Source organism: Schistocerca piceifrons, chromosome 4, assembly GCF_021461385.2.
Source record: "Schistocerca piceifrons isolate TAMUIC-IGC-003096 chromosome 4, iqSchPice1.1, whole genome shotgun sequence".
NCBI lineage: Eukaryota > Metazoa > Arthropoda > Insecta > Orthoptera > Acrididae > Schistocerca > Schistocerca piceifrons.
This window is the reverse complement of record NC_060141.1, coordinates 138411856-138431547: the sequence shown is the minus strand read 5'-3', so window position 1 is coordinate 138431547 and position 19692 is coordinate 138411856. Positions and strand designations below refer to the sequence as shown.

The window sequence follows — 19692 nt, the reverse complement described above, 5'->3', positions numbered from 1 at the left end:
GTTCATCATTTGCTCATTCTTTTGTGAAAAGGTTGGCACACAAGGACAAAAGATGCACAGTGTGACTGGCCAGCATTAGTGTGATGTGCTTCACCAGCATGTCATACCTGCCCTACAGGAGACAGATTCATTGAATTCAACAGTTTTCATGCGAGATAGGGTCCCACCGCGTATCACTTGTGATGCTTGGCCAGCATGATCACTTGATCTCACTCCCTGTGATTTCTGGTTGTGGGGCTACCTGAATGACAGGGTTTACCAGGGGAACATTGACATGTGTGCTGATCTGAAGTGCAGCATATCAAGAGAGATAGCGAGCATACGTATGGACATGTTTCATTCTGCTGAGCGGAATGAAATCCTGTGCTTTCAGATTCTTTTGGAGACTGAGGGGTGCCATATTGAGCTGCATTTGTAGCAGTAATGGTACTGGTATGTAATGATATAATTGAAGTTGATGAGGGCTGGCCCTGGACCACCCTGTGTTTCAATTGAATTGATTCTGCATTATTTCTCTTTCCCATGTCCTTGACATTAAGGCAACCAAGTTTTGTCCCCGTACCATAATTGTTTTCTGTGTTGTAACATGTTAAATAGGGAAAATTCAATTATAACAATGTGATATATTCTTGAGGAATGTTGGTCTCTACAAAATCTTCTTACAAAGTTTTCCAAACACCACCGCTTCCATACTGTGTGACTCAGAATCAACTATGATGGTGGACATGTGGTTATGCCCCTCCCTGTGATGGTTTGCCACTGGTGCAACCTCCCATCTGGTTCAGATTTGTAATGAATCTTGACACAGCTTGGTCAATCCCAATTACACTGTCATGAGAATAATGATCTTTTTGCCATACAGGTCTTCCCTACACAATGCCAGGACCTTTCCCAAAGGAACAACACAGAACTACGCAGTTACAGCCCAGTGAAGTCCCACAATTCAAATTAGTAGTGATTGTAACCAACAGGTTATCATCAACTGCTGCTTGACCACAGAAGAGAAGTACACCATCAGCAGCAGGCACAGCAGCTGCATTGCCGTGTGTGATAGCATCCATGTTATTGTGCAGAATAAGCTTTGTGAAGTGAACTACATTTGTCTATGATGGTCATTGTCACAATCCAAATCAAACTTTAATTCAAAGTTATAAAACTGCACAGCCTAGGACAAGTTACTTCACACACTCTTGATTCTGCAAAGCTTATTTATAAGATTTGAACTAGCGACATGATGCCCATCCTTCCCTTTAGCTGCCAGAGCTCCAAGTCCTAACAATGGCATTCCTGCCGCCCTTCCATCTCTCTGTACTGTTGTGACATGAGCCACCATATTTACTGCGAAACCGAATGCTTAACTCATTCTTACTGACTTCCTAGCCCTCAAACTGCAGAATTATAATTATAATTTTTACCAATAGAAATATTTTGTCTTTGCTAGAGCACACTGGTAGGAGCAGTCCACCTTTCCTATTGTGAAAGGCCATCCACTTACAGATATTGCATTTCTTTTTACCCAGCTCTTCTGTGGTTGTGTTACTCTATCTCCTTGATTGTGCAAGTCACTGCGCCCCAGTGCTGACACTCAACTCGGTTCCCTCCAAAATTGTTCGGCACTGCCACCCATGCAGTCCATACTATCTCGCGTCATGCCTTACATCAAACTGATATCTGATTTTCCTCTCTTCATTAAAATCGGTATACCTTCTGTTTCATTCCTCATACAGCTACCTCATCTGCACCTCCAATAAGTGGCTGCTGTTATTTACATATGTTACAGAGTACTAAGATAGAGCATGGTCATTTGTGCTCACCAAAATATCACATCTCAATCAGCTGATGTCACTACACAGAGATACTTGAATTTTTTTGGTTCATAAAAGGTTGTGAAAGCTTATTATTTCACAACCTACTACTGCTGTTGTATATGCTCTTCTGTGAAAGAAAAAATATGACCCCAGAAAGCATATGTGTCTGTAGTAATGGTTAAAACAAAAGTTCCTATTGTGCTATTATCCTATAGAGTTGTTGTCAAAAGGCATGTGCTTCCCACTGTAGTCTGTCCAACAAGATACAGCCACAGGGCCTCTCTATGTCCGTCAGGCATGCTGAACTTTGTGCCATGTAGGTGGACCTTGAGAAATATCTCACATTAAAATATCAGTATAATATGAAGTCTCTGTAAAGAATGTATTTCACGTGCATAAATTATCATTAATAATTTCTCCAGCCACCTGAGAAAATTAAAACACTATTTAGTCTATTAGCACAATTTTAATTTGGTATAACATTTTATTTTCTGTGTTTAAGCCACCATTTCCATTCCCATCATTAGCTTTACTGTAATATGGCATCACCATTTTGCTTTCAAAGTGTATCTGCCAACCTTCTGTATCATCTAGTTAGCATTCAAACTGACATCACACACAGCAGAAATTGCATTACCCTTCAACATTCTTGTTTAGGTGTTGAAAGCTCCTTCTATTTATTTGTTGTTGTTGTTGTGGTCTTCAGTCCTGAGACTGGTTTGATGCAGCTCTCCATGCTACTCTACCCTGTGCAAGCTTTTTCATCTCCCAGTACCTACTGCAACCTACATCCTTCTGAATCTGCTTAGTGTATTCATCTCTTGGTCTCCCTCTACGATTTTTACCCTCCACGCTGCCCTCCAATACTAAATTGGTGATCCCTTGATGCCTCAGAACATGTCCTACCAACCGATCCCTTCTTCTGGTCAAGTTGTGCCACAAACTTCCCTTCTCCCCAATCCTATTCAATACTTCCTCATTAGTTATGTGATCTACCCATCTAATCTTCAGCATTCTTCTGTAGCACCACATTTTGAAAGCTTCTATTCTCTTCTTGTCCAAACTATTTATCGTCCATGTTTCACTTCCATACATGGCTACACTCCATACAAATACTTTCAGAAATGACTTCCTGACACTTAAATCAATACTGGATGTTAACAAATTCCTCTTCTTCAGAAATGCTTTCCTTGCCATTGCCAGCCTACATTTTATATCCTCTCTACTTCGACCATCATCAGTTATTTTGCTCCCCAAATAGCAAAACTCCTTTACTACTTTAAGTGTCTCATTTCCTAATCTAATACCCTCAACATCACCCGATTTAATTCTACTACATTCCATTATCCTCGTTTTGCTTTTGTTGATGTTCATCTTATATCCTCCTTTCAAGACACTGTCCATTCCATTGAACTGCTCTTCCAAGTCCTTTGCTGTCTCTGACAGAATTACAATGTCATCGGTGAACCTCAAAGTTTTTATTTCTTCTCCATGAATTTTAATACCTACTCCGAATTTTTCTTTTTTGTTTCCTTTACTGCTTGCTCAATATACAGATTGAACAACATCGGGGAGAGGCTACAACCCTGACTTACTCCCTTCCCAACCACTGCTTCCCTTTCATGTCCCTCGACTCTTATAACTGCCATCTGGTTTCTGTACAAATTGTAAATAGCCTTTCGCTCCCTGTATTTTACCCCTGCCACCTTTAGAATTTGAAAGAGAGTATTCCAGTCAACATTGTCAAAAGCTTTCTCTAAGTCTACAAATGCTAGAAACGTAGGTTTGCCTTTCCTTAATCTTTCTTCTAAGATAAGTCGTAAGGTCAGTATTGCCTCACGTGTTCCAGTGTTTCTACGGAATCCAAACTGATCTTCCCCGAGGTTGGCTTCTACTAGTTTTTCCATTCGTCTGTAAAGAATTCGTGTTAGTATTTTGCAGCTGTGACTTATTAAGCTGATAGTTCGGTAATTTTCACATCTGTCAACACCTGCTTTCTTTGGGATTGGAATTATTATATTCTTCTTGAAGTCTGAGGGTATTTCGCCTGTTTCATACATCTTGCTCACCAGATGGTAGAGTTTTGTCAGGACTGGCTCTCCCACTGCCGTCAGTAGTTCCAATGGAATATTGTCTACTCCGGGGGCCTTGTTTCGACTCAGGTCTTTCAGTGCTCTGTCAAACTCTTCACGCAGTATCATATCTCCCATTTCATCTTCATCTACATCCTCTTCCATTTCCATAATATTGTCCTCAAGTACATCGCCCTTGTATAGACCCTCTATATACTCCTTCCACCTTTCTGCTTTCCCTTCTTTACTTAGAACTGGGTTTCCATCTGAGCTCTTGATATTCATACAAGTCGTCCTCTTATCTCCAAAGGTCTCTTTAATTTTCCTGTAGGCGGTATCTATCTTACCCCTAGTGAGATAGGCCTCTACATCCTTACATTTGTCCTCTAGCCATCCCTGCTTAGCCATTTTGCACTTCCTGTCGATCTCATTTTTGAGACGTTTGTATTCCTTTTTGCCTGTTTCACTTACTGTATTTTTATATTTTCTCCTTTCATCAATTAAATTCAATATTTCTTCTGTTACCCAAGGATTTCTACTAGCCCTCGTCTTTTTACCTACTTGATCCTCTGCTGCCTTCACTACTTCATCCCTCAAAGCTACCCATTCTTCTTCTACTGTATTTATTTCCCCCATTCCTGTCAATTGCTCCCTTATGCTCTCCCTGAATCTCTGTACAACCTCTGGTTCTTTTAGTTTATCCAGGTCCCATCTCCTTAAATTCCCACCTTTTTGCAGTTTCTTCAGTTTTAATCTACAGGTCATAACCAATAGATTGTGGTCAGAGTCCACATCTGCCCCTGGAAATGTCTTACAATTTAAAACCTGGTTCCTAAATCTCTGTCTTACCATTATATAATCTATCTGATACCTTTTAGTATCTCCAGGGTTCTTCCATGTATATAACCTTCTTTCATGATTCTTAAACCAAGTGTTAGTTATGATTATGTTGTGCTCTGTGCAAAATTTTACCAGGCGGCTTCCTCTTTCATTTCTGTCCCCCAATCCATATTCACCTACTATGTTTCCTTCTCTCCCTTTTCCTACACTTGAATTCCAGTCACCCATGACTATTAAATTTTCGTCCCCCTTCACAATCTGAATAATTTCTTTTATTTCATCATACATTTCTTCAATTTCTTCGTCATCTGCAGAGCTAGTTGGCATATAAACTTGTACTACTGTAGTAGGTGTGGGCTTTGTATCTATCTTGGCCACAATAATGCGTTCACTATGCTGTTTGTAGTAGCTTACCCGCATTCCTATTTTCCTATTCATTATTAAATCTACTCCTGCATTACCTGTATTTGATTTTGTGTTTATAACCCTGTAGTCACCTGACCAGAAGTCTTGTTCCTCCTGCCACCGAACTTGACTAATTCCCACTATATCTAACTTCAACCTATCCATTTCCCTTTTTAAATTTTCTAACCTACCTGTCCGATTAAGGGATCTGACATTCCACGCTCCGATCCGTAGAACGCCAGTTTTCTTTCTCCTGATAACAACATCCTCTTGAGTAGTCCCCGCCCGGAGATCCGAATGGGGGACTATTTTACCTCCGGAATATTTTACCCAAGAGGATGCCGTCATCATGTAATCATACAGTAAAGCTGCATGCCCTCGGGAAAAATTACGGCTGTAGTTTCCCCTTGCTTTCAGCCGTTCGCAGTACCAGCACAGCAAGGCCGTTTTGGTTATTGTTACAAGGCCACATCAGTCAATCATCCAGACTGTTGCCCTTGCAACTACTGAAAAGGCTGCTGCCCCTCTTCAGGAACCACACTTTTGTCTGGCCTCTCAACAGATACCCCTCCGTTGTGGTTGCACCTACGGTACGGCTATCTGTATCGCTGAGGCACGCAAGCCTCCCCACCAACGGCAAGGTCCATGGTTCATGGGGAGGTCTATTTATTTATAGGTTTTCAATTATTTTTGTGAAATTGGTGAAAAGAGTAATCATTAATATTCTTGATTCTGTCTGAGCTACAGCAATTTTGGTTTATGCTGATCTTTAGTTGTTCCAAATGTATTTTGGTTATTCTTTAGGCCTTCTTTTGGAAACAGTTACCTTTTAATGATAGAGTTACCAAATGCATTCAGCTCATTCTGAATGGTCAACCAGTTGATCTTGGCAGCTTTTCATGGAAGAACTTTTTGAAAAAAGATGCATAAATATTCAGTCAGATCTCCATAAAACTTCTAAGTGCTGCAAAGATTGGCAACTTGCTTTAAATGTTCAGAAATGTAAAATTGCACACTTCACAAAACAAAAAAAATGTAGTATCCAATGACTATAACATCGATGAGTCACCGTTGGAATTGGCCAAGCACACAAATACCTGGGGGTAACACTTTGTAGAGGTATGAAATGGAATGATCATGAAAACTCAGTTGTAGATAAAGCAGATGCTAGACTTCAGTTTATTGGTAGAATACTGGGGGAGAGCAGTCAGTCTACAAAGGAGATTACTTACAAATCACTTGTGTGACCAGTTATAGAATATTGCTCAAGTGTGTGGGACCTATGCCAAACAGGGCTAACAGGGGATAATTAATGTATACAGAGAAGGGCAGCATAAATAGTCCCAGGTTTGTTTGATCCATTGGAGGGTATCATACAGATACTGAAGAAATTGAATGGGAAGGTAGATGTAAAATATCTCAAGAAAGTCTATTTACAAAGTTTCAAGAACCAGCTTTAAATGGTGGCTAAGAGTATATCACACTCTTCTATGTATTGTTCATATAGGGATCGTGAGGATAAGATTAGAATAATTACTGCACACACAAAGGCAGTCAAACAATCATTATTCCCATGCTCCTTACATGGATAGCATGGGAAGAAATGTTAACAACTGGTATAATGGGATGTGCCCTCTGCCTTGCACCTCACAGTATATTTTGTAACTGCGACCAGAACGGTCGCAGGTTGTGTGATGGAAAGAGCGGCGAGATCCACCGAGCAGCCCATGAACAACAACAAAAACAAGGGAGGATGGACATGACCAACAAAGAACCTCATAAACAACAACAAGATCAAAACAATAGAGTCACAAGAAAACCTAACTAGACAACCATGTCCACTCGTACACAGAACTAGAAAGTAAATACGCTGTCTAACATGAGGTGATATGTTCAGAGATGCACGCAAGGTTAGACTGGCTGGCTGAGCAAGAGGCAGGCGCTTAAATACATGATCGGGGGAGCCGCTATTGGCTGCTGGGACCACGTTTTCCACAGTGGTGCCCTCACACTAAATGTGGGCCAGGAGGCATGCGCCACCACGGCTTACAGTGTGATGGTGCAGAGACCTATAGGGGTCTTTGTTCTCCATGCTGTCTGGCACAAATTCAAATTCCACAGTGCGTGGTACCAGATCCCTCCCCCCAGAAACTTGGCGTAGGAGCAGAAATGCCCCGGATGGCGCCGAGGTGGGTGGCAGTGAGAAGAAGAGCCGGGCTCATCAACTGCCGTTGGTAGGGAGGAAGAGATGCCCGAGGTATCCATGATGGCCAACCCAGCATCCAGGGTGGTGGAGGGGGCTGCCGATCCATCTGGAGGTGGGGAGGGCCGGCGGCAGGCCTGTGGGGGAGACAGCAACCGGGGGCAGGGGCGGTGAGTTGAGGAGGACCACGTCCATACCAGAAGGAGGTAGGGGAGGAGGCGGCGCTGCGAGTCCCGTGAGGGCACGCGGGTGGAGCTGATTATGATGGAGGTGCTCCAACCCTTTTGACATCTGCACCAATGTCACATGCCGCCCATGGGCCATGACGGCCATGGCGGGCGTCCAACCCACCTTGCACCTGTACCCATGGGCTCACACTGACATACTGTGGCATAACGCTGCGAGGGCCAGGAGTCGGGGTGGGAGGAGGATGGCATCAGCAAATGGAGCAGGGTCTACAGCTGTCGCCCATGAAGGAGCTCTGCCGGACTGTGTCCGTCAAGTGCGATAGGTGCTCAAGAACAGGGTGAGGGCCGACGTGGTTGGAGATGTGTCGACCGCCTTTGTCAACTGTTGTTTAAAAGTGCGGACAAGCCTCTCCGCCATGCCATTGGATGAAGGGTGTAAAGGGGGGCTATGGATATGTTTCATACCATTGGCCTGACAGAAGTCGTGGAAGGAGAACGCCATGAATTGGGGGACATTATCGGAGACCAACGTGTGTGGCAGGCCCTCAATGGCAAGAACCTGGGCCAGGGCCGTGAGTGTAGCCTCCGTGGTGGTGGATGCCATGCGAACATTGTATGGGCGTTTGGAGTAGGCATCAATGATAAGTAACCACATGGACCCCAAAAATGGGCCCACAGAATCGATATGGATGTGATTCCAAGGCTGGCGAAGCACAGGCTGGGATGCAAATGACTGAGAGGGGCTTTCCTGGTGGCATGCAAGGACCAGGCAGTCAATATCACCATCAATGCCGGTCCAATACACGTGCTGAAAAGCCAAAACTTTCATACGGGACACACCCCAGTCCCCGTGGTGTAACAAACTGAGCACCCGAAGCCGCAAATCTGGAGGGATGACCACCCGATGGGCATCCGACTCCATGGCCAACAGAAGGACATCATCAACAACGGAGAGCCTGTGGGACCAGTGGCACCAGAGCCTGAAATCGGACTGCATCTGATGAGTAACATAGGAGGGCCACCTGTGGACCATGTAGTGGAGAACCTGCCGCAAGATAGGGTCGCGGCGGGTAGCTGTGGCAATGTGAGCACCCATGAGAGGCAGACCATCCAGTGCATTCCGGCAGGCAGAATCAATGGGAAAGCAGAGGACCTCCTGTTGGTCAATGGCAGGATTGGGGCCTGCTGGGAGATGTGACACAGCGTCCGCATTAGCATGGTGGGCAGTGGGCTTTTACCAGATGGTGTAAGCGTAATTTCATAAAAACAATGCTCAGTGCTGGAGACATTGAGCCATCTGCTCTGGAAGGTGAGAGTGTGGTCCCAAAAGCGTAACCAAGGGTTTATGGTCCATCAGGATGGTGAACTTTGTCCCAAAAAGATAGGTGTGAAATTTTTGGATGGCAAACATGATCGCCAGGACCTCCTTTTCAATCTGGGAATAGTTCTGATGCACTTTGGGTCAACGTCTTAGAGGCATAAGCGATGGGCTGTTCAGAGCCATCGGCATCCAAATGCATTAGGACGGCCCCATTGCCATATGCCGACACATCAGCCGCCACAACCAAGGGGCGGTCAGGGGGCAAGGGACGGACTGCAGCTTCGCCTTTAAATGGAGAAAAGCCTGGTCACAGGCAGGAGTTCAGTCAAGAGGTACCTCTTTGTAACGAAGTGATTGAGGGGTTGAGCAATGGAGGCAGCCTGGGGCAAGAACTTTACGTAATAAGTAACCTTGCTCAAAAACACCTGGAGTTCAGATAAGTCCTTGGGACGAGGAAGGGCCTCGATGGCCGCGACATTACAATCTGAAGGGCGAATGCCATTTTGCTAAGCCAGTGGCCTAAGTATTCCACTTCTGGTTGAAAAAAACAACACTTATCCAGCTGACAGCGTAACCTGTGGATTGCAGAGCATGAAATAAGGCACTGAGATTTTGCAAATGTTCCTGGCAGGAACGTCTGGTGACCAAGATGTCATCCAGATAGGCTGTGTAAGCTGCTTCAGGAACTGCTGGAAAATGGCTGTCGCCGAAGTGACACCAAAGGGAAGGCATGTTGAGAACCATGTTCTGAGATTCGGCATCTAAGGGTAACTGGTAGTATGCCTCAGCCAGGTCGATCTTTGAAAAATACCCTCCCCTGGCAAGCTTGGTGAGAAGGTCTTCCTGTCGGGGAATGGGGTAAGTGTTGACAAGGGACTGAGCATTGACAGTAGCGCTGAAGTCCCCACACAGCCGAAGGGACCCATTTGGTTTCCTTATGACCACCAATGATGTCACCCAAGCACTGTAAGTCACTGGCTCCAGAACTCCAGCAGCCTGGAGCCGATCAAGTTCCTGCTTGACTGCCAGCTGTAAGGCCATTGGAAGGGGTCGTGCCCGGAAAATGCAAGGCTGCACATCTGGCCGAAGGGTGATGTGCACCTGTAAACTGGAAGCACATTGGAGATCCATTGCAAACAATGACGCAAAAGCGGAACACAGATCGTCCAGGTCCTGAAAAGGAACAGCCTTGGAAATGACCTTAACTTCGTCGGAAATTGAAAAGCCAAACAATTGAAATGCATCCAGGCCAAAAATATTCGAAGCTGACAGTTGGTTGATGACAAGGAGGGTAAGGATCCAGGGAACACACCTGTACATCACCTGGGTGATGAACTGTCCAGAAAGGGGAATGGAACCATCTCCGTAGGCGACCAAATGGCGAGAGGAAGGTGACAGCTCAGGAGAGCCTAGTCGGGTATATGTCGCCATATTAATCAGGGATACAGTGGCCCCAGTATTGACCTAAAAACTGACATCCTCAGTGAAAAGGAGGAGCATGAGGAAAAGATTCTGCGCCGATGGGTCATCCTGTGGGACGACCGATTGCAGAGCATGAATGGTATCTTGGGGCCCAGGAGGGTCAGGAATGGAGCGAGTCGAGTGATTACGACAAACTGATTGGATGTGGCCCTTCTTGTCACACAGCATGCACGTTTTTCAGTGGTGGGGACAATCAGCTCGAGAATATGCGGTAAAGCACTATGGGCAAGACGGAAGTGGGTCGTTGGACCGGTGACAAGGGGTGACTGGAGTCGCCGATGCCATAGAGATCTCGGACAAAGAGGAATCACGATGGTGTTGGCCTCTGTTGGCTGGGTCATGTTGATGTAATGAGGGCGGAACCCGCCGAGATGCATCGATCACCGCCACTTGCGGCTGCACCATGAGATGCTTGTTAGCTGCCTGAGCAATTTCAAATGAGTGGGCAATGCGGAGGATCTCTTTCAAGGGGGAGTTATCAAGTTTCAACGCCACAGTATGGACCTCAGGATCAGGAGCCGGCTGAACCACCACATCCCAGATCAGGGAGTCCACATATGAAGTCTTACACTGCTGATTGGTGCATGTAAAATCGCATTGATGGCTGAGACCCTGTAAGTCCATGACCCAGGAATGATAAGATTGACCAAGCTGTTTATGGTACTGGTGGAACTCCAGCCGAGAGGTGACCACATGGTAATATTGGGAATAATAGTTTGTCAGGCCCACTTCCGTCTTGCCCATAGTGCTTTACCGCACATTCTCGAGCTGATTGTCCCCACCACTGAAAAACGTGTATGCTGTGTGACAAGAAGGGCCACATCCAATCAGTTTGTTGTAATCACTCGACTCGCTCCAGTCCTGCCCCTCCTGGGCTCCAAGATACCATTCTGCTCCTGGAAAGAGAGAGCCACAGGATCGGACAACAGTGCCAACTTGCGGAGAAGAAAGAACGTGTCTGGGGAGGCCCAAGACAAAAGCAATAACTGCTGAAAGGAGTCGTCTGTGACATGAAAAGCCATGAAATGTTGTTTCAGTTGATGTAAGTATGGCTCCCAGTCTTCTTTAGCGTCATTAAATGGCGGGAATGACGTCGGACGTGGGAATGCATTGGACACCCGAGGACTCGGACGCTGTTGTGGTAATGCGTCCCGGGCATCGACTTTGCCCATTAGCAGTCACAGTGACTGCTGTAAGATGTCTATCTGGAGCTGCTGCTGCTGCATGAGCTGTTGCTGTTGCTCCAGCAGACAGACCAACCTTGCCTCCATGCCAACAATGACCACCGTGACGGAAAGCGCAATGGGACCCGTGGAGTGGCCCGATAACAACAACACAAATGGGAGAGAACAGACACAACCAATGAAGGACTTCATGAACAACAACAAGATCAAAACAACAGAGTCACAAGAAAACCTAACTAGACAACCACATCCACTCGTACACAGAACAAGAAAGTAAATACACTGTCTAAGGCGAGGCAATATGTCCAGAGACGCACGCAAGGTTAGACTGACTTGTTGAGTGAGAGGCAGGCACTTAAATACATGATCGGGGGCGTCGCTATTGGCTGCTGGGACCACGTGTTCCACAGTGGTGCCCTCACACTAAATATGGGCCAGGAGGCGCGTACCGCCATGGCTTATGGCGTGATGGTGCAGAGACCTCTAGGGGTCTTTGACCTCCATGCCATCTGGTGCAGGTTCAAATTCCGTGGCACGTGGTACCAGAGAATAGATGCAGATGTAGAGTAGATGTAGGAAGATACTTCTGGATTGATACAATCATAAGCTGGACATGACACATATGTGATAAAATGAAGTGTACTCCTCAATTGCACCAATGTGTGAAGAAGTCCCATATTTAGACATTTGACAGAAGGCAAAATCCATGATGGATCATATCAACCAAGCAGTGATATTCTCCCAGTGCTACTGTAGGAAACACCCCCTCCCTCTGTGTCAACATTGCACTGTCTCCTGTCCCACCTCTCAATAAACAAATCTTGGTTGTAACATCTTGATATAATTATCCTTAATACCTATTTAATGCATTCCTTAACCAATTATAAATAGAAATATACCTTCAATTTCAGGTATGTACACCACTTGTGGGTATTCAGACATGCCTTACAATTAAATCCTACTGACAGGTTAAAACTGTGTGCCAGAGACGTGGACTTAAACCCAGAAGTGGAGCTGTAAGGATGCATTGAGAACTGTTTCTGCGTAGCTTAGCCATTGAGAGCATTTCCCAAATGAGACAAGGTTCTAGTTTTGAGCCTCAGTCTGGCATGCAGATTTAATCTCCCAGGAAGATTCAAAACAGATTCATTCTGGATGCCATACTGAATTACTTTCTATCAATCTGCTGTTTCTTTTTATTGCAGAAGAAATTATTACTTAAGGATTTATTAGAAGACAGCTTCTTTCACTGATTGGAAAATATGAATAATGAGACATATCTCTAATTTCAGGTTACCTAAGCACACAGGACAGTATAATTCCCGGAAACAGAGGTTTTAAAGACCAGGTTTTGGCTCTACAATGGGTGAAGGAGAATATAGCTGCCTTTGGTGGCAATCCTGAACGAGTTACAATATTTGGAGAAAGTGCAGGAAGCACATCGATTACATATCATCTCATGTCTCCCAAATCATCTGGTAATTGATTTCACTTATAATAATATACTATACTTGTGTCAGAGTGTTTTGAAGGAGTTTTTCATGCAGATGTTGCTGTAGCCTGGTAATGATTTAGTGGTATATCCTTAGTGGTACACTTTCTATAATTCAAATAATTATAGGAAACACTGACTAATAAACAATGTAGTGCAAATCCCCACATATTATACAAATAATAATTTAACCTAAGAAGACAGAACTTATAAACTGAAATGTATGGAAATCATTTACTACTCTCATTACTATCCACATAAATCTCTGGATCTAGACTTCTCAGTGGCCATTTTCCTGCAGCATTGCTTGTAGCCGTTGCAAGGTCTTTGCTGTGCTGAGATGATCCAGTAACAGCAAGGTGTGATCTCGGGTACAGGTCATGATATGTGAATATCTCCACCATTATAACATTCATTTGTTGATTCAATATCAAAGTACCCATTCTTACACACACACACACACACACACACACACACACACACACACACATTGCAAAGTTGCTTGCCTTGGTGGAGTGAATTGTACTGGTGCTGCATCTTGCCTCAACAGTTTGAATATGCAGTCATCAGGCTGCATAGTGACTTTAAAGTTGGTAATATGATCCCCTGCCTCCCATTCTAAGAGTTAGGACATAAAAACTCATGTAAATCCTGACCACAGTTGATTAAGTATCTCTGTAACAAAAAAGTGCACAGTTTTACAAACATTAAATTTAAGATCAAAATTATATACTGTTATCTGTGTATCCAGTATTTCAGATAGTTTATAATGCCCTTATTAGAAAAAAATACAATGTCAGCCAGAATATACTTCATAGCTAAACAAATCATAGTATCAACCATATTAAGCAGCTGATTCACTGCTAACGAGTGACCTTTATAATAAAATTTACATAAATGGTTTGCAAAAGTGATTAGTCAGACAAAAAGGTCAGAAAGGCTAGGAGAATTACTACATTCATGTGAAAAATGACCCTAAAATTAATGGGTTGACAATGAATGTATGAAATCCTATATTGTGCATTGTTCCCAAAGCTTTTTGTCTGTTTGACAGCACATGGTTTCTTTTCATGCTGGTGCTGAGTGACCTGCCCTCCTCTTCAAAATTTCCCTAAACTACAATTTTTTTACCCTGGTAATGCTAGGGTAAGTAGTTGTACTTTTAGATGTGTTTATCAGCAGTACTAAAAATTTTACCTCCTGGAGGTAAGTATGGCCAGCCATTCTGTATCATAATTCTATAGTTTCATCAAATAAATATTGACTAGTTTATTACAAGCTCGATTTTTTATTTTGTTTCTTTTAGGACTTTATTCAGATTAAACTGTTCATTACATTCCCCAAATCTGACTACTTGTCAACCCACAATTTCTCCTGCTTAACATAATAGACTCTACAAAGTGTCTCTAGTTCTTTCATAACACATTCTGCTGGGCAGAAACCTGATCTGCAATTTGAAAAGAGAATTTGTCTCATTTTTAAATTTCTAACAACGGTTTGGAAAGTATGATTTGAATTGAGGTTCATTGACAGTATAAGTACATTTGGGTTTAATAATATCTTTGAAAAATGTGACTAATTTCTTCACTGTAATACAGCCACTGGCTTCTATTACTGGGCCCAGGAATACAAATCTCTATAACAAATTTATCACAACCAGAAATTGTCCAAATTTCCCTTTCAAACTTGGCAGTGGCCTACAAAAACAAATGTCAGCTATCTCCTGATATAGTTGCGATGATAGTGTGTACAGAACCCTTATGCTAATTCATGAAACGTATTTGTAGTTACAAATATGGGCAGCTACCAGCTGTAGAATGGAATGATAACAGCAAAAATTTTTGCTGGACTGGGACTCGAACCAGGATTTCTCACTTATCATGAGTGGAAGGAACATTACATCATACTTCTGAGCAACAACAACACTGCAATGCTAGTGGGCTGTAACTTTCTTTTTTGACATATCACATGGACCCATGGACCCATCTGGCCATACAGAATGTTCAGTATTTCTTCAGCTCTGAAGTTACACTTTTTTACCAAAAATGTAGCTGAAATTGATAAGCTGAATGATTCTTCTGTGCCAGCATTGGAGAGTGAAGTGTTTAGTTTCAAGTGTCTTGAATACATATACAGGGGGGTCAGAAACAGTCTAAAAAATTGTGTGTGGCAGGGGAGGTTGAGCTGAGAAATGACTGTTAAGAAAAAAATTCGATACATTGCACCATTTCTGTGTTATTCAACATTGAAGTTAACCAATCAGGTCATCATGCATGCATATTCAAGCAGCCTGTCAGGGACAATGTTGCCAAACATTTACTTCATTCAGTTTCCTGAAACTGAACAAACAACTTTTTTTTGATGTAGCTTAAATTTAACAAGTGGTAACTCGCAGAGAAGCATGTTTAATGTGAACATTAGTTAACCTGAATTTATTTTTGTGGATGCAAATAGTTTGATAAATTATAGAAGAAATGGCTGCTTTGTTATTCAGTATCGGGAGATATCTAGTATCCTGCTTGATGTCTTCTGGCAATGTACTGTAGAATTTTGTACTACAACGTACAACTCCATTCTGTGCCCTGGACTAGGACACACAGAATATGTATGAGATTTATGTTTAATTCTACTACTGTGTTGAGAACTGTTGAGTTCTCCTAATTTCACTCTTGTTATTAACCACAAATGTTCTGAGTGAGTATAATTGCACATAATGATAGGCCTATATTGTTGACGTCAGTCTGTTGTAGAATTATGGAACATGTTTTATGGTCAAGAATTATGACTTGTAGGAGAAAGGAAGTCACCTCTATAAAAACTGACATAGATTCTGCAAACAAGATAGCTTGCAAAACTTAGCTCACTCTGTCACTCCACGAGTATAGCTCTGCATACAATGGTGCTGAGGTTGATTCTGTATTCATTGACTTCAGGAAGACATTTCACACTGTCGTGCAGTGCTGTTTAGAGAGAAAAATATGAGCTTGCCAACAATCACACCAGATCTGCAACTGGGTTCAAGACTTCCTTGCAGAACTCAACACATCACTCTTAACAGAACAAAATTAACAGATGTAAAGGTTATTTCTGGAGTTCCCCAAGTAAATATGATAGGACTGTTACTGTTTACAATGTATATAACTGATCCAGTAGAAAGTGTTGGGAGCTCTTTAAGACTGTTTACATATGATGTGGTTGTCTATAAGAAAGTAGCAATGCCAGAAGGCAGTATCAATTTGCAGATGATCTACAGAGGAGCTACAGGGTCTAGCAGTTGACCAGAAATGTAGATAAATGTAACATATTGTGTGCAGATAGGAAAAGAAATCCACTACTGTACAACTACACTACTGATATTGGTGACAAATTGTTGGAAAGAGTATCAAGCATAAAATATCTTGGACTAAATATCCAGAGTGACCTTATGTGGAATGATCGCATAAAATGAATAGGACAGAAAGCAGACGCCAGACTTACTTTGATAGGAAGAATCTTAAGGAAATGTGACTCGTTCACAAAAGAAGTGACTTACAAGACACTTTTTCAAGCAATTCTTGAGCATTGTTCATCAGTTTGGGACCCTTACCAGGTAGAACTGATAGAAGAAACAAAGAAGATCCAATGAAGAGCAGTGCATTTTATCTTGGGATCATTTTGTCAGCGCTATAACATTACAGAGATGCTCAACAAGCTCCAAGGGCAGAAGCTATAAAGAGGCATTGTGCATCCTGGAGAGGTTTACTATTGAAATTTCAAGAAAGTACTTTTTGTGAAGTGTAGGACTACACATTTCTTTCTCCCATATGTATCCTGTGAAATGACCATGCTGGGACAATTTGAGAAAGTAGAGCTAATACAGAGGCTTACTGATGATCAATCTTCCTATTGCCATTTGTGAGGGGAACAGGGAAGGGGGGTAAGTTAGTGGTACCAAAAGTACCTCCTGCCATACACTATCAGGTGACTTGTGGAGTATTGATGCACACTGATGTCCAAAAATTAAGGCAACAAATGGAAATTTTGCAAGACTGCATTTATTTTGACACAAAACAGTATAAACAGGTGATAGCGTAGCAGAAATGGTATTAAGAATACAGAACATAAACAATTGCAACATGCATAATGCTAGACAAAAATGTTCCTAATTTTTTACAACTTAACTGCTTTGTACACACATGCCGACAACTGGTTAAAGTGCTCAGTATGGGGTGTGACCACCTCTGGCAGCAATGCAGACCTGTGAAGGATGTCATCAATCTCTTGTTGAGGCAATAAGGGCCGTTCTTCCTGCAGAACTGCTCACAACTCTTGTGGAGTGGTTGGTGGATGCTGACATGATGCAACCTGTCTTCCTAGGGCATCCCAGACATGCTGTATGGGATTCAAATCAGGAGAGTGATCAGTCCATGCCATGCATGCAATATCTTCCATTTCCAAGAACATCAACAACATGTGCTCTATGAGATTGAGCATTATCATCCATCAGTATGAAGTCTGGGAATCAGTGTCTTGCAACTACTGCACATGAGGTCCCAAGATATTGTCATGATACCTGACACCATTTAAACCTTGCAGTTTCACCCATACAATTTCACAAAGAGCTGTTTGAGTGGTGAACGTAATCCTTGCCCACACCATTAAGGACCCTCCTCAATATCTGTCTTTTTCCACAATGTTTGGGTCCTGAAACCATCTTTCATCCAGATGCAGATCCATTGAGAATTAATTTCCAGACCAAATCGTGACTCGTTTGTGGAAAGATCATTGGTCCACTGTTCGACTATGCATGTGGCATGTTGATGACTCCACTCTAGACACTCCCTTCCATGAAGATACGTCAGAGGTACACATACAGCAGGTCTCTGACAACAACAGCCACTCTGCTGAAGTCTTCTGTACACTGGTGGCCTCAATACAGGCATCCAGTGGATACTGCAAGGTCAGATGCCAGCTGCTGTGCAGTACTGAAGCAGTACTGTCATGCCCTTACAGCCAAATAATGGTCCTCTCTGTCTCTGATGTCACACATGGTTGGTCCTGCTCTGGCATTCAGGATACAGTTTCAGTCTCTATAAACTGTAGCCACATCCAAGAAACAACAAAACAATCCACATTAAGTCACTGGGACACATCAGCTTACGACTGTCATGCTTCCATTCTTCGTATGGCTCTCCATTGCAGAGAGACTGCCATAATGCTCTGTCTGTAACTGTGTACACAATGATTGTGGGTGCGGGACTACCCAGCAAACAGTACCCTGTTTGGTAGCTGCCCTGACATCATGTCTGTTGACTGGAATGTCATCTTCTGTACAAAACACTATCATACAGACATCTGTTGACAGTTTGCATGATTATATTGTGAGTTAGATAAAGGATGGGGAAATAGCAGTTTGTTTCTTTAATTTTGGACACCATTGTAGATGTAGAGCCAACGGCCTTGCCACAGTGGTAACACCAGTTCTCGTCAAATCACTAAAGTTAAGCACTTTCGGGCTGGGCTAGCACTTGGATGGCTGACCATCCAGTCTGCCAAGCACTGTTGGCAAGCGGGGTGTACTCAGCCCTTGTGAGGCAAACTGAGGAGCTTCTTGATTGAGAAGTAGTGGCTCCGGTCTCATAACCTGACATATGGCTGGGAGAGTGGTGAGCTGACCACATGCCCCTCCATACCCGTGTCCAGTGATGCCCGTGGGCTAAGGATGACATAGCAGCCAGTTGGTACCATTGGGACTTCCAAGGCCTGTTTGGATGGAGTTCAGTTAAGTTTAGTTTTAGTGTAGATGTAGATGTATTGTTACAGAGTGTAAGGATTCCTAATACTCTAAAGATGTTTGATTAATGACTTTACGCAATATTCTTATTGCACCTCTCCATAGACTAAATCATTTTTTGACCGTAGCTGTATTCCAGTAGATTATGCCATAGGACAGAATTGAGTGAAGTGAAAGTACGCAAGCAATCATGTCTGTATGTCATCACTATGAGACAGACTTCTAAGGGCAAAGCAAGGAGAACTGAGCTTTTTGGTTTAGCTGGAGCCCTCTCCACTGAACATAAGCTTTGGTACTCATGAGTCCAGTAGATGTATCCATTTTTAAAAATGTGTGAAAAGATATAAATTCAAATAAGAGGAATCTGACCCATGAGGTATCGCCCTCTATTACCTTCATTAGACAGCAATTAAAATAAAATGTTCTTAACCTGAAGGTGTGAGATTCACCTGCTTTATTTCCTCGTTGATTGTCCTCGGTGTCAACATACTGCTTTGCTATACTGGCTGAAAAATGGGGATGGAAGTTCAACACTGACTACTTTAAATGATGTAGCCAACAGGTGCACATTTGCATTTCACAGTTCCTTACTTTCACTGTTCACAACCCCCAAATATACACATTTAATATGGACAGTTAACTATTGTTTAACTTTCGATAAGCCTCATTAATATGTCGCAGGCAAACATCCACATATTGTTACAATAGTTTACTGTTGAACATTTACGAGCTGTAAAAACCTAACCACACATTTCACAGTCTTTCAAATAAATTGAACAGTCACCATCATTGCTTTAACACATGGCATATTGGTGTAACACTTAATTCACAGTTAAGTTGATGCATTGTTGTTGATCTAACCAATACAGGTTCCGCGTCTGAAACCCAGCCGTGAACTAACTGTGTCAGGACCAAAAATCAGGC

General features: G+C 43.0%; 1 protein-coding gene across 1 annotated transcript in view; it reads left to right on the top strand.

Annotated features, from left to right (window-relative positions):
* LOC124796307 (cholinesterase 1-like) overlaps window positions 1–19692 on the top strand; it is a 248441-nt gene that overhangs the window by 138028 nt on the left and 90721 nt on the right. Inside the window, exon 5 of the mRNA XM_047260433.1 lies at window positions 12796–12981. Coding sequence (XP_047116389.1) covers window positions 12796–12981 — 186 coding nt within the window. The remainder of the gene's footprint in view (window positions 1–12795; window positions 12982–19692) is intronic.